The sequence below is a fragment of the Anopheles bellator genome, chromosome 2, assembly GCF_943735745.2.
Source record: "Anopheles bellator chromosome 2, idAnoBellAS_SP24_06.2, whole genome shotgun sequence".
Classification (NCBI taxonomy): Eukaryota; Metazoa; Arthropoda; class Insecta; order Diptera; family Culicidae; genus Anopheles; species Anopheles bellator.
The window spans coordinates 56,282,716-56,303,368 of NC_071286.1; the positions used below are offsets into that span (position 1 = coordinate 56,282,716).

General features: G+C 45.7%; 2 protein-coding genes across 4 annotated transcripts; one reads left to right on the forward strand and one right to left on the reverse strand.

Annotated features, from left to right (window-relative positions):
* Positions 1–2,779: 2,779 nt before the first annotated feature.
* LOC131210797 (uncharacterized) lies at positions 2,780–3,888 on the forward strand. Its single transcript, XM_058204090.1, has 2 exons — positions 2,780–2,826; positions 2,878–3,888. The coding sequence occupies exon 2, from the start codon at positions 2,915–2,917 to the stop codon at positions 3,662–3,664; it is 750 nt and encodes a 249-aa protein (XP_058060073.1). The 5' UTR covers positions 2,780–2,826; positions 2,878–2,914; the 3' UTR covers positions 3,665–3,888.
* A 1,211-nt stretch (positions 3,889–5,099) lies between these two features.
* LOC131212817 (activating transcription factor of chaperone) lies at positions 5,100–19,508 on the reverse strand. 3 transcript variants are annotated; one of them, XM_058206851.1, is made up of 4 exons: positions 19,372–19,508; positions 17,625–17,924; positions 17,421–17,531; positions 5,100–6,391 (listed from the first exon to the last, which is right to left on the reverse strand). In XM_058206851.1, the coding sequence occupies exons 2-4, from the start codon at positions 17,773–17,775 to the stop codon at positions 5,313–5,315; spliced, it is 1,341 nt and encodes a 446-aa protein (XP_058062834.1). In that variant the 5' UTR covers positions 17,776–17,924; positions 19,372–19,508; the 3' UTR covers positions 5,100–5,312. The 3 variants fall into 3 exon arrangements, with proteins under 3 accessions (XP_058062834.1, XP_058062833.1, XP_058062835.1); XM_058206850.1 differs by having other exon boundaries at positions 17,421–17,534; XM_058206852.1 differs by lacking the exons at positions 17,421–17,531; positions 17,625–17,924; positions 19,372–19,508 and adding an exon at positions 11,148–13,183.
* Positions 19,509–20,653: the final 1,145 nt, after the last annotated feature.

The window sequence follows — 20,653 nt, forward strand, 5'->3', positions numbered from 1 at the left end:
GGGCCATTGAAACCGTTAAATTATCCGCGCCCGGTCGGTGGATGTCACGAAGGGCATGCGGAATTTCGGGAAGCCCATTTCAGGGTGCTAATCATACCGTACGCGTGAAGCTAAAAGGTTAAAACGGCCGGGAGCAAACAACTTCCAGCACACGGTCACAAGCCGACAAAGGCGCAAGGATTCGTCGCGAAATGATTGTCGACTAGCGGCGGTTGACGGCGGCAGACCTTATGTTCAAACAACGCGCAGCATAATTATCAATTTTCTTCGCCCCTTTATGCTTCCAATGACTTTGAACCGCGGGGCGATGGTTTCTAAGGGGAGGACAGTCACTGAATAGCCACCATCAATGTCGCCACCGGGACGGTCTCGTATTTGTGAATTAATTGTTGCCTTACAAAAGGCGTCACCAGTCTCGGTTGGTGGTCGATTATTGGTCAACTGGCAGTGTGGGGGATTCGGGGAGGAAACCGTTTCCAGCCGGCAACGGAAAGCGAAATTCGACCAAAGATTACAAGGCATTATAGACACAGCACTGTGGCTCGTGAGATTGTGCAACCCTATGATCTGTTTGTTACCGCAATTAATCATAGTTTTGCCACGCTAACTAACTTCCAGCCACACGTTTCGGTTAATGGCGGTACTGATCCGCCAGCCAATCTGTGTGTTTGCGTGCTTTACGATTTAATTTTCACTGAAACCTAACGATCGCCATGAGCGATTCCGAAGCCGGTATTATTTTATGCCCAGCACAGAAGCAACAAGGATAACCAATTGACGTTTAATGGCTTCCTTGGCGGACACAAGGGGCCGAAAGTGTTTGTCGAATGGGATGAAGATTTCCACTTCCCTGCTATACCCGCTGAGAGTTTCCTACAGTAGATTCGTTCGCACAGCCAAAGCGAAAATATTCTATAATAAGCTCGTTAGGTCCATCAAAAACTATTGCAAGTTTTAATTAAGGTTTCTTTTCGAGAAGTTCATCATAGTTTCAATTAAATCCAAAATAATATGAAATATGGTCGACTGATTTGTGATCAACCATTTTGGCGGATAAGTGGCGTATTCTTATCAATATTAGGCGTTGCGTTCGATATCGTTCGATTTCTACATTGTTATCGTTGGAAGGCCATAAAGATTTTATTGGGAAAATGGTTTTCAATGTTGTGGTGAGTATTGCTTATGACGTTATATAAAAAAAAACTATGACACACAACGCGTCATTCGGTTCATCAGATGACTAATCGTTGTAATGTAATCGGAAGCGTTGATGAATTGGTTTAAAAAGGCGACAATGGCACCTCGCAATGATGACCTATTTATCACAATCGTTTAGCACAGTTTACCCAATACACATATGAGATAATGATAAAAGTCCTTTCTGGCTTGAGAATCGTTCGTAAAGGAACATGCGGTTCGTCTGATCTGCTCCTTTTTGTACCTTTTAATTGAGTTAGTTTTCCAATTTCTCACCAGGCGCATCCATCTGTGCGGGTACAATATTGAATTCCACGGTGGCCACCTGATGCTTCAATTCCTAATTCGTCAGCAAAACCTTCAACATGCTGTTTCCAAGGACTGTAGGTTCTGACACTTCACCGCTGCAATTCGCAATGCAGTTCAGCTGCACACAGTTTGGACGAGAATAGGGAAACAGCAGCAGCAGTCGGTGCTGCATTTGATTGAACAACAATGTGACAAACAACTTTCCTATGAAATAATGCACAAACCCACCGAAATGTTTGTGAAGTTTATTGCTCTGATGTAAACCGTAGAGCCTAGAACCAATTGGTTTCGTTGTAGATATTACTGGTCTCACTTGTTCTGGTCATAGCACAATGTATTAGTTTTAGCTGTTTGAACGGGTAGGACCCAAAGGGAAGCACGAATTCAACGGTTTCGCGCCATTTGATGCACTACCACAGTTTAAATTGAAAACTGTTGAATAGACAGACAGATGGATGATCGGATGATATGCGGACGAGCCACGGTAACTTAATGTAATTTTCTGGAAAAAAAAATCTATATCATTTTGAAACCAGCCGGGTCATCACAACGTACATACCATCAGAAAACTGCGAAGTTGTGGAGGAAAAACCCAATACTTAAATTGATAGCGATCATATTATGTCTGAATTCATTTGTCATACTGCAAAGCACATTCTAACGACCTACTTAATTTTCGAAATTTGCAGAATGTTTGTAGAATGATCTATTCGACATTTATTACAGATTCGAACGATTCGATTCGTTGCTGATTTTCGGAATAGGATATTTTAGTTGTGAGCTCTCAATACCGTGAGCACTCACACATACCGTGAAAAAATATCACATCTAAACTGAATACCAAAACAATTTTATCACATCACTGCATTAATGGAATATTTTTAAAATATAAATGAAGATCATGAGGGCAACCGATTTTTCTCATTTTTCCTAACTTTTGCTAAACTTTTTGGAGATTAAGATTTTAGTTACCAATGCAACTGAGCTAGTGCTCCTCGGTCGAAAACGGTCGGTCCGTCTGTTTCGGTCCTGACATTTGAATTAGAAGCACTTTATCTGCGGATCTTCATAAAATAGACCTCAAAATTTCAGCAAACTATTTTTTTGAAAGATACCAACAGTTGTACTAAAACATTTTGAATACATTCAAACGGTCCAATTTAGTCAAAACACGTGCAAAAAATGATAAAAACAGGGCAATTTCACCCCATGCTGTAACAACCTTGGCATCTGTCAAACCAAATGAATATAAACAAAGACGCATCAAGATCGCTCGTCCAGTTTAACCATTGAACAAACAGCACACAAACGTTTTAAGAAGTTCGTAGATCTTTACTAAAACCAAATATGCTTACTAAAACCAAACAACAGTGTTTTTTTTCCAGCACGTGTGCCGTTTTGCTTCAAGATGGAACTCCTCGATTTGGACGAAGATTCGCTAATGGAAATATTCTCGTACTTCAACTTTGAGGAACTGCTGTTCCTCTCCGTCGTGTGCATACCATTCCTGCAACTCTGCCGGCGCCATTTACGAAAAATTCGGCACTTTGAGCTCGACTACCGTACGCTGCTAGGCCGGCCGGAGCCGGTCCGTATCGAGCATCTGCACAACATATTCCAGTGTCTCGCACCTTCACTCGATGCCTTCCGCTTCTCCGGCGGATTCATTATGGACGAAATGCTGAAGCAATCGATCGTGGACAATCTAGCAACGAGCTGTTCATCGTTGCGCCATCTGACTATCAACTATGTGCAGCTGAACGAGCATCACCTAAGGCCGCTAACCACTCTGCTCCCTGCGCTGGTCAGCTTGGACCTGGGTCATTGCGATCTGCAGGACAACAGCTTGGCCGAGTTCTTACAGTGCCGTCCTCTGAAACTGCGTACCCTCGCCATTCCCGGAAACACCAACTTGGTCGGAACGTTCTTCGATAGCTGGACAAGCTGCGATACGCTCGAGCAGCTGGATGTTGACCATTGCTCTTCACTCAACATCGGACAGATCAAGGCGTTTCTCCTGCGGGCAACACGGCTATCTGCGATCACCGTTAGCCGCTGCCCGTGGTTTCAGCGAGACAAAGAGATCTTCCAAACGCTCGGTCGCAGCATCACGATGGGGACCAACATACCAGAACTGAAGTATTTCAAGGGCGGCTGAACGAGGACAATTCGTGCGCTCTCATTAGGCCACGAAGTCCGTCTCGTGATATTTCTTGTAAGAAAACATATTTTGTACCTTTTCATATTGTGCTTTTCGCCCTAACACGTTAAGTACCTAAATTTTAATCGATTCTAATATTTAAAGGAGTGAAGGTCTCATCACTAACCGTCCAGGAATAAAATTAATACAATAAACGCCTTTTATTCGGATGTATCTTCCATCCCAAAGTTGCACTCGGATTTCTTTCCTTATCAACGCAAAACAGTACCAGCAATTAGCAACACTCCCCGTTTTTTCCAGTTCCTTGTACAATAATAAAAAAAGGTTTTATTTTGTGTGTCTTCTTATCGTTACTTTTTCTGTTGGGTGTGTTTCCCCCCTTTTTTGTGGATCGTATTGAACTTTTGCCCGATTTGTGCCTTATCGTGCTTACGTGCTCTATAAACACTGTTCGATTCGGAACTCATATCATCCCCTAAACTTTGTTTGTAAACATCCCCTAAGCTACGTTTTGTGAGGGCTGCCGTGTTTCGATCCCGGGACCGGTTGTCACGCAGCTGGCCATGGCCGTTAGAGATTAAAATTGTGTCTGGTGCAGACTAAGTCCGCTCAGCGGTTGTTGTCCAATAAGAAGTGTGTTTGGATCATCTAAACCTGTTGGAGAGTGGTGTGTGATTTTAAATTTTTGAACGTTATTTTTACGGGCCTTTGATGATGTATGGCGTCCTCCGCTGGTATAGCGCCATTCAATACGATCCTCAGAACGACCGTGGGACGAGGGCGGACCGTCGTGGCATTCGTAAAGCTTCAATCCAACCTCGCAGAGTTGAATGTCATACGCGAATGTACCCCAACGGATCTGCTCTCGCCCAACACGCCCTCTGATATTGGTGAAGGGGCATGTAATGTGTAAAATAATAAAATAACCCGTCACGATTTCAAGCGTAGAAAGTACATCAGCGACGCGCACATCCGATTACGGAAGTCAAACTTTCCCTACGACAAACTGCAATGATAATAATCGATCGGAGCGCGAAGTCCGGGTTGACCATAGTGGGACACGTGTGATTTCATTCGTCCGGTTTGGTGACCTCCTACTTGTTAGGACACGTCTGGGACCTGCTCTCCTGGCGATCGACTGCCGTAAATTGTAAGCTTAACTCTACCGCGGTGGTCGGAACTATCGCCGCACGGTTCGGTGATGTTACACACGCAGACGAGGAATGCGCACGGAAAAGCAAATTCAACGCGGAACTGGCATCCGAGAATTCCCCCGGACGTTTTGTTTTTCTAAGGGTTGTTTTTTGATTAAAAACTTTATCACTCTAAAACTATGACGTATCAATTGCGAAGATGAAACATTCAAGAACTGCCGGGATGGGCGAGATGGGAATACATCTTTCCAAATCATGCACCGAGAGTTCCCAGTTATCATCGCAATTCTGGTACGACCCACACGATTCTACTGTCTACTATAGAAGGTACGCAAAGTAATGTATTTATGTTTTGTGTTTTTTTGTGTTTAATGGTTTTGTGAATTTTCAACTGAGGATTTTGTTCCTCTCCTGCGGGTTTGGGTGATTCTGATATTTGTGTTGCAATGAAATATAAAAAGTATAAAAATAATGTTGAGCGGGGTGCCAACTCAGATCAAACCCTTAGCCTGGCACAACTCGCGCATCAATTTCTTCAGATAGCGCACTTCGCGCCCCAGATCGGCTGATTTGCTTTTCAGTTCGTCATTCCTTTCGCGTAGCTTACTCTCCTCAATAAGAATCTCTTCGATTTCCGCCTTCTTCTTCTGCCGGTAACGGGTGGCCGCATTCTTGTTTTGCTCTTTCTTTCGCGATTTTTTATCCTCGGTGCCACGGCCGTGCGGACGGGTGCGCTTCTTGGACACTGACCCACCGGCGCTGCTGCTCAGGTTCAGCTTCTTACTCTTTGCCGGGCTCCAGTCCTCGTCGCAATCACGCCCATACGACGACGAGCCGTAGTAGGACGAGTCTGCGGAATCGCTGTAGGCGGGCGAGTGGGAAACCGCTGACGAGCAGCGGCCACTATCGATCGAACCAGTTTCGGAAAAGCTGCACGAGTCTTCATCATCGTCCTCCTCGTTGTCGTTACCAAGCAGTTGTTCCTGCTGCCGCAGTGTTTCCGCTTCCAGCTGCACACTTCGGACGATGTCCTGCATCACCTCTTCCATCTGCTGCGGGCTGTATCCGGTCGTTCCGCCGAGACCGTACTCAGCCCCGCCGAAGCCCGGTACTTGCTGCGGTGGTTCCGGTTGTTGCTGCTGCTGCTGCTGCTGCGGGGTTTGCACTGCAGTGGCATACTCATTCACAGTGTAGTAATCAGATGGGTTCAGGAAGGACAGTTGCTGTTGTTGCATCGGTAGCTGCTGATTGAGTTGCGGAACGTACGATAGCTGAAACTGTTGCGGCTGCGACTGTGGCATTAGAACAGTTTGGAGTGCTGGAATCGGTAGGCAACCGGTTCCACTGACCGCCGCCACACTTTGCGGCGGGGTCTGCGGTGGCGTCAGATGGTTGAGCTCCACGCTGCCATACACGTAATCGAACTCCATCAGCAGCTCCTCGGTGTTCTTGGGCTTCTCCTCCGGCAGGAACGTGAACGAACCATCCTCGATAACGGCCGGCAGCGGCACGTAGCTACCGAACGGCGGCGACGCGCTGGATTGCTTCAGTTTATCATCGTACCATGGATCTAAAACGAAGCGCGTCAGACAAAACGATTAGCAAAGTGCAGAGCTATAGCCATGAAGGAGCGACCCTTTTTTCGATTATCGATGTGCTCGTCTATTTATAATGCATGGTGGTGGTAGACGGCAGACGGCAGTGGTGGGAAATTTTCCATTCAAAGACTACGTAAAGGCTGAGCGGTGGTCTATTAACAAGGGATGCTTTGGGCGATAACGACACACCAGAAGATATCGGCAGCCACCCCGGACGACGGCAGTGGACCGGTTAAAGGCAGTTCGGTCTCGGTCGCTGCCAAAATCCCTTTATCGATAAATTATTTGCTGTACCGCAAAAAGTGAGCACCTTTCCCCTTTGGTTCTCTTCCCAACGCTCTTATCGGAGACCGGCGATGACGAATTTGTGATTGGGCACACACCAATGAATAGAGAGCTGGGCAATTGTAGAACTTCCAAATAGATTCCCCTACGGAGCATAATGTTCGTAATCTACCTCCTCAGTGTTGCCAACCAGTGATAAAAGCTTGGAGGCTACACGAGCTTTGTACTGAACTGAAGGGTTTTTACAGGTGCTGTCCTCGATATTGTAATTTATGTTCAAACCCTCCGCTCAAGTCTTAGGAAAGAATCAGTTCCAACATTACCATGCTTCGTACCTGCGATGGGAAAGTTAGCGTTAAACATTGCCGCTGGTTATGTGGAGCGTTAAGCTTTTCCGTTGCTCGCGAGACTGAGCACGAGGGATCTGGTGCAGATCACCGGCTGGGCAACGGCAGCAGCAGACACAGCCGCCGGCGAACAGTACCGCCGTTTCAAAGACTCCTGGCAAACGACCCTCGTGCTGATCGCTATCGTTTATCTTCATTGACACAAGCGCGCTGCGGATGGCTGCTGGCGGACGGTTCTGTGGCTAGCTTGCGACGAACGAAGCAACAAGATGTGGGGGGCTCTCCCGAGCCACGTCAAAGTCGATGCGCCCGAGAATAACGCCACGGTGAAGATCTAGGACGCCCTAAGATATGTCCATAAGTCGCGCAATCAGATAGCAGTTCCTCTCTCTCTAAAGCTCTCTTTAGCTTTTTCTCACAACCCAGGAAATCTGTTTTCAAACGCCTCTCGCTTTGTGCAGATATCCTGACGATTGATAACTCAGCGACTACAGACCCTCGCGCCTAACTGAGAGAATTCCGCGGGGCAGAAAAGCTTTTCTCTCTCGACGAACTCTCAACACACTACAGCGCACACTAGCGGTCGGTTGGGAACTAACAACTGGCCGGTACAATCCCGACTTCCTCTTCTTGATGCTGTCTGATACCGGGCGGCGGCCCGGAGAACACGCGAGCCAACCACGCTCACCCCTGCCGCTTATCGGTGACACAAACCGATAAGGAGCCTGCCTTTCAGCTGATGGTTTTGGCCTAGCGATCTTGAACCGACCCGGCCGTCGGCATCACCCATCAGAGCACACAGAGCCCGAATGGGCGGCTTCCCGGTGGGTTTCGGTCCGAACGCGGAAAATTTGCCAACCCGATCCGATGTGAAACCGCGCGCCGGGAGCGAGCGAGAGAGCGAATCTGAAGGACACACTTTTTACCGCGGTTGTTCATTCAAAGCACAGTGGTCAACGGTCTTTGCGGCGGGATCATCGTTTGCGATGGAAACTGAGATTTTGTTATTTTGCGTGTCCCATAAGGAAGTTAGGCACTGGCGACCCTAGTCAGGAACGGGGCGGAAGCCAACGTTCGATGTGAAGGTTAAAGCAAAGGACCCACATTTTCTAAGGAGAATAACTAAACGACATGGCGACAGTCCAATTGATTGATTTGACTGTATTGTAGAATGTTCCAGACCAACGACATAGAAACGGATCCATATCGTTGAAGGAACATGAAGTGCAACAATGTAGCAACAATGAAACACTATCCGTATTGCGTCAACAAACTGGCACTTTGGAGGATGCCGCATCAAGTGCAATGGACATTTCTCTCCAACCGCCAGCCGTCGAAGGACATCCGCCGCACGTTGCAGCATTCCATCGGCGCACATTTTTTTCACTTCTTACGTGACCTAGTTTAGAAAACGGCTATCCGTGTCCTCAATTCGTCGCCCTGGCCGCAACCAAAACAACGGCACGGAATAGAAAAGGGCAAGGCCGTCGGGTCAGTTCGATGATAATTTTCCTACCAAGAACGGTCACCTCCATCTAGCCGCGGACACGCGCAGTGCTCGTGTGTGCGTGCGTGTGGCCGCCCCCAGGGGTCGTTGGCATTGTGATTTGAAGTTTGCAAGACTGCGCAAGGTTACATTCAGCGATTAGCGGTTTTTGCGATTGCGCTTTTCGGCACCAATCAGTGCAGTAAATCACAATTAATGATCCGGAAGTGGATCGTCCTATTTTTCCTTCTCTCTGTTTAAGATGACGAATAACGGACCACTGGGGCAATGAGCGGGTCTAATCGATGCACACTCTGGTAACGATATTTGCACAAACGCAAAACAATCCGATGTTGATATAGCCCAGATTTGTGCGCTATTGCGGTGGATGGGAAACAAATACCAAATATAAATTAGTCATCCTTGTTCGTCCTCTTTCTCGGGTGAAATAAGATACTTAGGTGATCTTGCTGCGTCTCCCTCTCTTCCTGTTGATGATCTACACTCCATCGTGACCAAGTAAGCAACGTTTATTTCAGCCAGACCCCGTCAGATTATCGATAATTAAATATGCATTGGCGCTTTTGCTCTCGGGAACCTTTTAAAACAAATACAACAATAAACGGCCGCGTACTGTTCGCGGGAGTGCTGCGCTCAACCGTTGCAACCGCACGTTGACGCACGAAGTTCGAAATCAGCTAGAATCTTTACACTTCGTTTCGCTAGAGATACCGATCGGATCGTTCCCTCACCGTCAGAATCGGAACCCGTTCTACACCTACTCTACCGAAACGGGATAACGAGACGGGACAAACCCTCTCGCAGCGTCACGCACAGAACGATCCCCGCAAACGGGTCGATTTAATAAACACCGTCTGATTCAAAAACGGCCGCTTATCCATCCATCGAAGCTCTGGAAACTGGTTCAAAGCGGTGTTGCGATATTAATAACTGCTGGCCTCTTCTGGGGCGGCCTACAAGAAACACTGTCAAGGTGCGCGTAGCGTAGACAGTACACAATAGGGTGGCATCGATTAATAGTTTTAAGCCGCAGCCACGGCACAGTTGTAAATGAACCAGTTCACCGTGTCCCGGGCCGCCGCATGCTCCACAAATCACTCACCCCTCTAGCGGCGTGCTAATGGTGCTGGTTTCGAGTCTAACGGCGGCGACGACCATGGCTGTGGGCCACCACACGCCTAGGCCACATTTTTGCATAGCTAATGTACCTCCGATTCGACGCCCAACCGCATATGGGGGGGTCTTTCCGGTCAATTCATAACGCCCTCCCCAGAGAGGGGAAAACTGTCCGCCGGCATTTTTCAAGGTACGACATGAACATCGCATCGCATCGGAAACAAGGGAAAGTTAATTCAAACAATCGACTTCGGATTCTGCGGAAAGCCAGTAGTGAAATTTTCATTCAACCACGGCGCCATTCATAATTCTGGCCAGCATAATTCCCATTCATTGTTACAGCTTCTCGATGTTGCAGCAGCATGATGGTCAACTATGACGTGGGCTTCGCACAAAATTTCCGGGATTAAGCTACTAGAATAACGTTCCGAACAAGTACGAACAAGGGCTGGGGGCTTGCTGACTGCAAGGATGTACGATCATCTGATCTTCGCCAACACGAAAGGTCTGCAACGAAGGATGGGAACCAAATAGCCCTCAAGGGGGGTACAAGTTCCGTATGGAAACAAAGAGCGGAACATTCTGTCACTTTTGCCAAGCTCTCTAAAGAATTCACAGATTAACGGCTAGAGCTTCTCCTTACGCACCGCGAAAGTGTGCGGGGCTGTGCCCTCTATCGGTGACCTGATTTTGTAGTAAACCTAATCAACGGAGCGCGCGCTCGCAAGACACGACGCGCCGAGGACACTCTTATCAAGATGGTAGGCGGGAGGGTGTGCAGTAACGCATCCACGCATACGGGCCCAAAACGCCCGTAGAAGAAGAATCTAGTTCGCCTTCTAATGTCAATCAATCAAAGCGGTCCAAAGGGAATGAAAACAATGACCCACCCATGGGACGTGGGATGTTTTGCGGAAACCCCACATACTCTGGATCACGGAACACACAGAAGAACCGCGCTTGCTCCCAATCCACTTATCAGTGGGGTTCAAAGCTGAACGTGAAGAACTAGGTGCCGCAAGCCTGAAAAGTGATGAATATTCTACACGGTGCTCGTCTTTCTTGAAAGGTGCCGCCTCATTGTGTTTGGGCGAAAAACTTTTGGTGACGCTCGCCAGAGCTTTTCGGCGAAGCTGATAAGCGGCTACCGTCGTCGTCATTGGACAGCTATGACGATAAGAGTGTCTCTAGACAACCGACTTACACGAATGGTGGCAGATTCGGGGTTGCGCGGACTCTGGCTGCAATGCGTTTTAGATATTGTTGGCCAGCGCGCCCCAAACGGTAGCGCATGTGTCGCACCAGATAGTGATGTGGAAAAACACGATAGCGATCAGCGAACCCGATTCGTGTGTGCGAATCGACGCGTCCACTTGACGGTTGCGATTCCCTACCAATTCTGATCAATAAAATTTTCATCGACGTCCCCATTGGTGTTGCATATTTATAATTTCCTTGACGCATTATACTAACCATAGACGTTCATTTTGGTCGCTGCAATATCGCCGATGTCTGGTGAATTGCTGGACTGACTGAACGGTACTGTCGGGTGTCTCACTGGTGCTGTCTGTGTGGAAGTCCTTGCGCAAAGTCGTTGAACTGGTTTTTAATTATCGCACTTTTTCAGTGCGATCCTTTTCCTTTTTCGCAAGGCGGTTCTCCTTTCACCCGTTCGTTCTTCGATCGGTTTGACCAAAATATGGCTTTTATAGTTCTTTTGCTACCTCGTTAACTTCCTACGCGCCGTGCACCTGATCCACAATGACCTGATCCACAATGGCCTGATCCACAGTCTTCAAAGCGCGATAAGTAATTAATTGCGTTTCCGGCTTTCAAGTGTGTTCGTTACAGCCCAACGGACACGTTGTTGCAGTATCAATATTCGACAGTGCCCAAGCGCTTTTCGGACAACTTACAAATCTCAAGCGAAACTAAATTCCTAACTAAAACGAAAATGGCAGAAAAACTATCGAATATATCGTGAAGGTAAACCTCCTTATCGTTATAAAAAAAAACACACTTCTAGTGTGCCGTACTACTCTTTCTATCCGCCAGGGATTTCCAACAAAAGGGATCTAATAACCTAGTACAAGTTTCGAAAGTGACTACAGTTGTTGCAAGTGCGTGCCAAAAAAACACACGATAGCACGGAACTGTGCTTCTCGTGGACGCGTCCCGCTCACTTTTCTTTGTCCCACACACCGACGAAAAAGTTCAACCAAGACAGACTCTGCGTCTCTGAGAACCCTTGTTCGAAAGGATGATATAAGATTGGAGAGACGGCGTCAGGTTGGGGATAAATTCGATTCGATTCTTGACACGCAAGGTAATGTTTTTGCACGCAAACAGAAAAAAAAACTATGAATAAAAACAATAAACGCACAGCAATTTTTAATCACAGACTACGGACTAATGCGTACCAAAAACTATACCAACAAAGCATATGTGCTCTTATTCTATTGTGATTCTTTTTTTGTTAACGACGGTAGATTTTATATATCGCACTTGCGCTGTTAAAAACTTACGCTCTCTTTTTCCTTGCTTTCCTATATTTAGTTATTCTGATTCGTGTTATATATAAGAGATGTTAAAGAAAAGAGAGATAGATAAAACCCTGTTCTTGTTTTGTCACTCTGTAGTGTAGGTGATTAGGTTACCTACTTTCGATGTTGTGTCTGTACGAAACTACTAGAGGTGAGCAGAAGATTCTTGATTTTTGTTTGAGTATGTCCGATTTCGGCGGTTTGATCTTAGCCGTTAGCCTCTGGGTTGCCTGTCTCCTCACGATACTGGACTCTCTCTCTCTCTCTATCACTCACTATTTCTCTTGCTCTTACACGCTCTTCTTTGTCGCTCCCTATTGGCCAGTACGCTCGCGCAAGGACTCAGCACAGACAGCCAGCAACCGGAAGCGCCAGTCGTCTTTTCACCAACTTCTGGGAGTTGAACACGATCTCGCGATTCCAAGTGTAACGATAGGCTACCGGAACGACGACCACGACGCTCATGCTCACGGGTAGCAGTAGCAACGGTGGGGGCCGAATTTTTCCAGCTCCACCAGTCGTGCCTCGGGAACGTACAGAAACAGTACCGCCGGTCGGAGAGATATTGTGCCGCGTTTGTTTCTTCGATCTACATTAAGCTTCGGATCCTGGTATAGCTCCACCAGACAGCATCAAACCGTGGAGGTCCTCTGTCTTCCTCATGCAAAGAGAGGCGCAGATCTGACACCACAGAAGACCCGACAGGAGCGAAGTACCTCCTCTCACACGTCACTCAGTACTTATGACAAGACACGCAGCAAGACCGGATCAGTTCACTTTTCTCACTATTTTCGTTCGATGGTTTTAGTAACCCAGAAACCACAGTAGCGCGGTCCACGGAGATCCAGTGGATCGAGCGTGATCGACGAGCACGGAACTAGGAAGAATCGGAAAACAATGCGCAGATAGCTCAAGTAGCACAACGCACAAGGCCACACAACAGTGACGAACTGGACACAAACTGGCAGACGCAATACGCGCGAACAGAGCCTCACGGCGGTCTGAGTACAACTGAGACGGGCGCGAGAGATTCGACCGGTTAGCTGAATGGTGGTGGTTCTAGAGAGGTTGACCATCGTCGGCGACACATTTCCATCCCCTTCACCGGACCGAATCATCCCCCCCCGAGGCGATGGGGTACGTGAAATCCGTCCCGCAACAAATACCAAGGCACGGGAGCCTTCACGTCGTAGGTTGGCAACCAAAATGGCCACCGTTCACCGGTGATCGTGCGTCGATGTGTTCGAATGCTATCAGTATATTAATTCCATTCCGTCGCACGACGAAGTCCGTTGTTTAAAGCCACTAATACAGTAGACAACAGAGTAGTGACCCACCAGTTACGAGGCACAACGCATGTCCCGACCTCCCAAAGCACGCACACATCGGCCGGTTGGAGAGTTAATGCTGAATCGTCGTCGATTACCAAAGCGCTGCACCACCCCGTTCGAAGCCTGTACACCTCTCACTGATGATGGTGAGTAATTGTAATTGTGAAGGGTTGATTCCGCGCATCCGAGATAACATGCGATCAAAGCCGGACAACATCTGTGTAGGCCCCAGCTGGCACAAAGGTCCATACATGTTTCTCTAACCACCACGAAAAGGTGTCCGCAGATACACCGCGGTTGGCTCCTTAGTTGACTCAATAGCCTGTCTGCTCACCCGACATAGCTATTTGAGTTTCCCTATTCAAACCCACGCTGCTGCCACACAACCTTTACACCCCAAGAGGGTTGTGGTCGGCCAAACGATAGCGAACAACAAACAATCGGAACCCTTAGGACAGCGTTCAGAAAATGAAAGCGCTCATCAGGGACGATCGATCAGACCCACAACAGCATCCGTGTGATGATCGTGTGTGATCGTCGAAATTTTTAAACGACATAAACAAGGTGAAAGCGCCAGCCGGTCTTGGACAAAAAAGGGGTGGCCTGATCAAGATATGGTCGCATCCCGTTTGCTATTGCACCTTTTGACCAAAAACATCAACGTATCGGCACTCCATGGCAGCTCCCTCTGCCTGGGTTTGTCTGGTATTTCCAAGGAAGTATTCGTTTTGACAAACTGATCTCACTCTCTCTCCCTCTCTCTCTCTCTCTCTCTCTTTCAGACATTTTGTTACATAACTCATGGGTCGCGACGGGTGAGCTGAGCCCAAAACCCTTAATAGAGTTTCAGAAATGTCCAATGATTCAAACAGGTTTTAAGTTTCAACATCATCTGTGGAGTGTTAACATTTCAACACAATTTGCCTTATATGGTCTCTATTATTGTTGTTTCAAATATTCAATAGCAGGACTAGTAAAGTTTCGGGGTTTCTTAATCTCATAATGAACTGCACTGCTGTTGAGGTTATCTGCACCACGCAGCAGACACAACCATTTGTGCTAAGGGCAATTAAAAAAGGAAAACAAACAATTTTAAATTTAAAATCATTCCGGATCTCTGTGCTAAATATCTCAGCACCGGAGCACGAAAAAGAAAACCTTCAAGCACATTATCATGTGGAATTGGAACGCTCGTGAAGTCCAATTGTTGTAGCAGGACCCGATTGGCCCTAAGGAAACCACACTTGATCAGGATTTCTTCCCGCCTTCTGCTGATGAGCTCATGTTGTAGTCTACTTTCCGTACGAACACCACACTCCGCTTCAGCCGCAGGTCATCACAGTGCACAGTAAAGTGCCTGGCTTATCAGAGAGCACTGAACCGGAGCACTCATTTTTCCGACCAAGAACCAGGCCAATCAGAACTCGATGCAGTGGAGAAACTCTCTACTCTCGAAACTTTGGCATGAATTAGCCAAAACACACTGATCCAGCTTTCGATTTCGGTTCGACATTGATTGCTTTCCATGCGAAGCAATTGCTGTGCGGTGGAGTGCCAAAGCCCCGGAGCGACGCAAAAATCCAATCGCTGACGCCAATTAAATCTTTTCAATTATTTATCGCTTACTAATGCATACATCAACGTCAACAACAACCGGCCACAGTGGTGGTGGAGTATGCAAATTGAGATGTACATGTGTCGGGTCGGTTATTGAGACAAATCACTTAAAGTTCCCCTGTACGGTGTGTGGACGAGTGTCAGAGAGGGAGAAGGCCGATGTGGCAACCCAACAGCAAACACCACTTGTTGTGCTCTACACAGCCGATCACGGGAATTACGCTGCATAGGAAAAATAACGCACGTACGAAAGTGCCCTCTTTTCTGCACACGCCATGCTTGGGGCGGTTTTTTCCTGTCCGAAGAATTTCCAATCCAAGCTCTACAATGTTTGCTAACAACGAAAGCATGGTTGTAAACAAACAATGATTGTTTTATCAAAAAAAGGGAACAGATTATACAACTCGTCGCTACCTACGGTGATGGTAAATGTTGCCAGAAACCGAAGCAAGTTCTATGTAGGAAGTAAAGCTGTCAAGGTTAAGCTACCAGTTGTTCCCGTCGCAGGGCAAGACCCTGCGTGCCTTCGAGAAACTTTTTTCATGCACAACTCATAATATGTTGATAGTGGACAGAGTCGACCACCTCGCCATTGTTCATGGTTTAAACTCGGTTCAAAAAACTGAATGTACTACATAGCAAGGATGAGACACGCGGCGACTGAATGGACGCGCGTTACAGAGGAATAAAATTTAAACTTCATCACATGAGTTCTTTCTTAAACGATAGAGTTTTAATGTTAGTGCTGATGAATTACTACAAATTCATATATACGTACGCTAATTATTTGCACAGAGAAATGAGATGTTCGCAAAATGTGCTATTCGTAGTTGTTTCGTAATTGTAAATATTCGTGGGAAAAGTAAAATGCTCAATGTTGTTCATTCTATAACTAACGAGCCACATTCAGAACCTTTTCAAGCGATTAAACGAATTAATTTAGCGGAAAGTCATTAATGATAGTGCAAATTTGATTAATGAGGTGCGAGTAAATTACCATAACCACATGTAACTTGAATCATGGTCGCGACAGAACATGGATCCTGAAAATCGACCGCTTCGCTACGCAACTCAGCATGAGCAATGATGTGTGGTAGATTACTTGAAAGTAACATCGATCTGTCCGATATGGACACCTGCTCGAACACACACGAGTGCTAAACGACGGCTTTAAAAAACAACACTTTAAAATGTAACTATTACTAAAACTTAGTTTTACTACCGTACTTTGTACGATTATATTGTTCTCTGTATCATGTTTAACAAAATTATATGTTATTGCAAACATTTTTAAGTATTTATTTTTTAGTAAAGCAGTTTTTATTTTTTTGCTGTCGCATTAAATTCGTATGTTATCGTTCATCTATCGGTGTCTTTCGTATAGAAACGAAAAACAAATGATTTAGCTTGTAAAATAAATATCAATCTATAACTGCAAGATTAATAGCAAGTTATTCACGTTAAATATGCCAGAAGGAAACTTTTCTGCCGTAATCAGATCGACGATCACGGTTTCAGTGAGTTTAAATCTGTCCTCGGTCAAGACATGTAAAAAACTTTTGCATAAATGGAAGATAAACAGAAACAAAGTAAAACCCCAAAAAAAACTCCCGAAACGTAAACCAACACAATTCCGTTTCGGAAGCAATGACCATCAACACTACCCACCGTTGAATGTATTGCTTTCCATGTGTTGGAGGAAGCGCCCCCAAATAATAAAGAGAAACAGGTTTCCTTAACTCGAGCTCGTGTTGACTCGTTTGTTCTCTTTGCTCGGCAACACAAACGATCATCTCTATGAATGAATCCCAAAGAAGGTGGCTATTGCTGAAATAAAACTGAGCCCGTTGAACAAATAATATATCGAAAGAAATAAAAATTGAACCATACAAACTGGTGGTTTTACTCGTACAAAATACACACCGCAGATGCCAAAGCCATAACTAAATGTATATACGAGTTCCGAATACATGGCAAACGCCTTTTAGTGTTTTCGAACAAAGAAAGTGAAGGAAATTTCCGTAATGATTTTTAAATCACAGGTTCTAACAGAATGCCGGAAGAACAAAAAGCATTGCAAATATTAAACCCAAGTACATAAAGTATGGCGTTACCGCGGTAAGTCACCCGTCAATGCAGCGCGCAGGTCGCGAGAGCAACGCGACCTGCGCACAATTTAGTGGTAAGCCGATACTGTGGTCTCGATTCGTTTGTAATTTAAAAGATGACATGGCCATGCATTTCCTTGAGCTCACCTTTCTCCTGCTTCTTGATGATCGGCAGAAGCAAAACTGCTTCCTCCAACAGCGGCAGCGGTTCCGGTTTCAGCTCGACGTCGAAATCGATGAGAGCGTTATTGAAAAGATCTTCTAAAATGAAAAGCACAATCAATCAACATCAATCTAGGCACATGACAACTCATACGTAAGCAATACGCTGACTGTACAGCGCGAACGCACCATTGCAGAAATCGTAGGTATCGTCGTCATAGTTGGACTGCTGCTCCTCAGCAAAGGATTGCTGGGAGTGGGCAGATGGAGATGACGGTTCCATCTTGCCCTGCCAATCTAGCGCCAGCGGAAAGGACGTTGGTGTTGTCAGCTGATCCATTGCGATTCAGGAGCGATGATGTTAGGATGATATTAGGGGAGCTGCTCGATTGCTCGTCGTTAAAAGATGTTGATAACAGTTGTTCGACTTGAAAGGTGTCTGTCGTCGCTAGGGACTTCATCTTGCTTGTTCGGGGTGCCATGATGGCTCTGAAAGTGGTGCACATTGGAAAACTATATTAATTTCTAAGAATACAGGCAAAAGATCTACAAAAGGGAATGTAGCTGGCCAGAACTTTACCGGTAAAACTGTGCTGCGGAAATTTAATGCAACAAAAATGATGCATAAAATTCCCCTTTATCGAAAACAACCTATCTATGACGTTCGCTTTTTTTCAAGAGCAGAAACATAATGAAATTCTACACTAACCTTAGGCTTATTGCAATGTACGAATGGAAAGTCAACGAATATCGATACTTTCATTTAATCAATAGAAGAGCATAAAATATTCAAAGATGAATTTATAATTTCAATGTTAACAGTATTTCAGTTGTCAAGTATAAAGTTTGTCATAAATACGGCCCGGTTCGTTCTACTAAGATTTAAAAAAAGCATAAGTCAGTCCAAAATCGTAAATGAAGGCAATGATCGTGTAATCGTTAGTGTTGGTACAAAAGAATCTTATTTCGCATCTGGTGCTCTTATCAGTGAACGCCCCGCAAATTGATAACACACAAGCACTTTCAGCTTGGTTTAATAGCAGTACAATGTTAGACAAAATTGTTTAAAGTGTGTCATCCACGTACAGGTGTGTGCGGTCAGCCAAACTTATGCGCAGCGCGTAAGTCAGATCAATCCGCTTCCCCAGCGGACGTCACCATTCGTGTACGTTAGAAGCATGTTTGGTGCCGCGAAAAAAGTGCCAAGTCACGGGCAAAGCATTCAAAGACGCTAATAGCCCGATCACGTCATCGGTAGGGGAACTGCGTACGAACGATCACATTGTGAAATGACGCTCTCCCACCTGACTTAGGCGAACCGATCTTGCCCGTTGCAGCAAAAAGCGGTAAAAGTGGGTCAAAAACATGAAGGATGTTTTGCAAAATGGCATGGTCAGATTGGCAGTGCATTTCTGCGCTGTTGCCATAGCAGCCGATACCATGTTGAGCCAACGAAAGGTTTTCCAGTGAAAACCAGTTTGCAATTTTTCGCTGCTGTTTGTCCATTCTGCTCGCTTTCGAGTTGCTGTCCGGCACCAGCGAACCGAACGGGGGGGGAAACTATTGGCCATTAAACCACGCGCATAGTGTGTTACATCATTTGCTACGGAAATAATTTTCCCTCCCTTTTTCCGAAACACCGCCGCAGTTTGATAGGTTCTTTGTTTTCCTTCCGTTTGGTACCATTTTCGACCGCATTCCACCATTCTAGGTGCGGGAATTCATGATTTTCTTTGGTGCATTTTACACACCCGCCAATGGGCCCGCCAATTGACTTCGCCATGTTCCCATTTTCCCCATACGCAACCGCACTTCCGTTAGCCGGCCCTTGCTTTGGTTTCTTGACCCAGCCAGCATAGGGGATTATGCTGCAAGCGCGAAACAAAACGCACACCTCTCGATTTCCTCAAACTCTCCGAATTGCCACGGTACTTACCGCTTATTAATCCTCATTATAATTTTGGGTGTTCTCTGGGCACCGGAGTGCGCTTTTCAGCTTGCCACTAGTAATCCATTTTCACCTTTTTATAAACACAACATAAATTTTCGATACGTTTCTTTGAGGCAACATTTGAAAAGTGACGTGACTCATTCAAATTACCTAGTCGATCCAACCCTACGTTCCCGGGCTCTGTTTTTCTCTGTATTTCTCTGCGCTGTCTCTCTGTCCGACCACATGAACCGTACATCGGAGCGTAAAAACGTCAGATCGTTTCCGCTTCGTGTGGCCGGTTTAAAATATTAAACCGAAATGTAAAAAGTGTTTACATTCGTGTTTTTGGTCCGAGGAAAAAGAAATAGAAGAGAAATAAATTGATTTCTGAATATTTTTGTCTGTTTTTTCAGATTTTGTTGCTGTACCAGGAACTAAGAACTTACATTATCCTCTGTTTTTATCGGTTTCCTCTACAATCGGTGTTTACGTGTCCGCTGCGACATAAACGCTTTGGCATAAGCGCAAACAATCCGGCATTTATCTTAAATGTCAGATCGAGTGTTTGTGCTTCGTGTGGCACCCCAGGTTCGGCTGCGAAAAGTGAGGGAGCTAGCAACTGATACTTTCTCTTTCGCTCTACGCTCGGATTATACACTTTAATCGATATTCAGACATTGCATCCAGTTTAAATTACAACTCTTTCTGCTTATTATTACTGCTATTGACGTAACACATTACTCTTTCCTGATTTTACTTGTTATTTTCTCTCACTTTCAAAGCAATTCAGTAAACGTGTCTACAACACCAACAAGAATTATGAGAAAAACATTTTGCAAAACCGCATTTGAACCATCAAACTGTGCATTGTAAACTGGCATCAATTTCATTAGCCCTTATTTTCTATGAAGATTCACACGAAATGACGTCACACACCGGCTACTTGTGTCTGCCTCGATATTTCATTGCTACATAATGAATTCACACATTTAATAATTACACTTATTAATATTTCCATGAAATGCACGTTGCAGTGCATGCTTTCAACATAAATAACACGAATTAGGATTCAAGGCGTTGAGGCAACCCTTAGCTCATCGAATGACAGATAAAGACATCGCTTCTGCCGCTGGGCGATGAAATCGCGAGATTTTGTTAAACAAACAAAATCGCTAAGCATGAATAACTCGAAGTATCCAGTCGATCAGTGAAATCCGGTTAAAGTGCGTAATTCTGCGCTGGTACGTATTCCGAAGAGATCTGTTTCGATATTTTACTTAATACG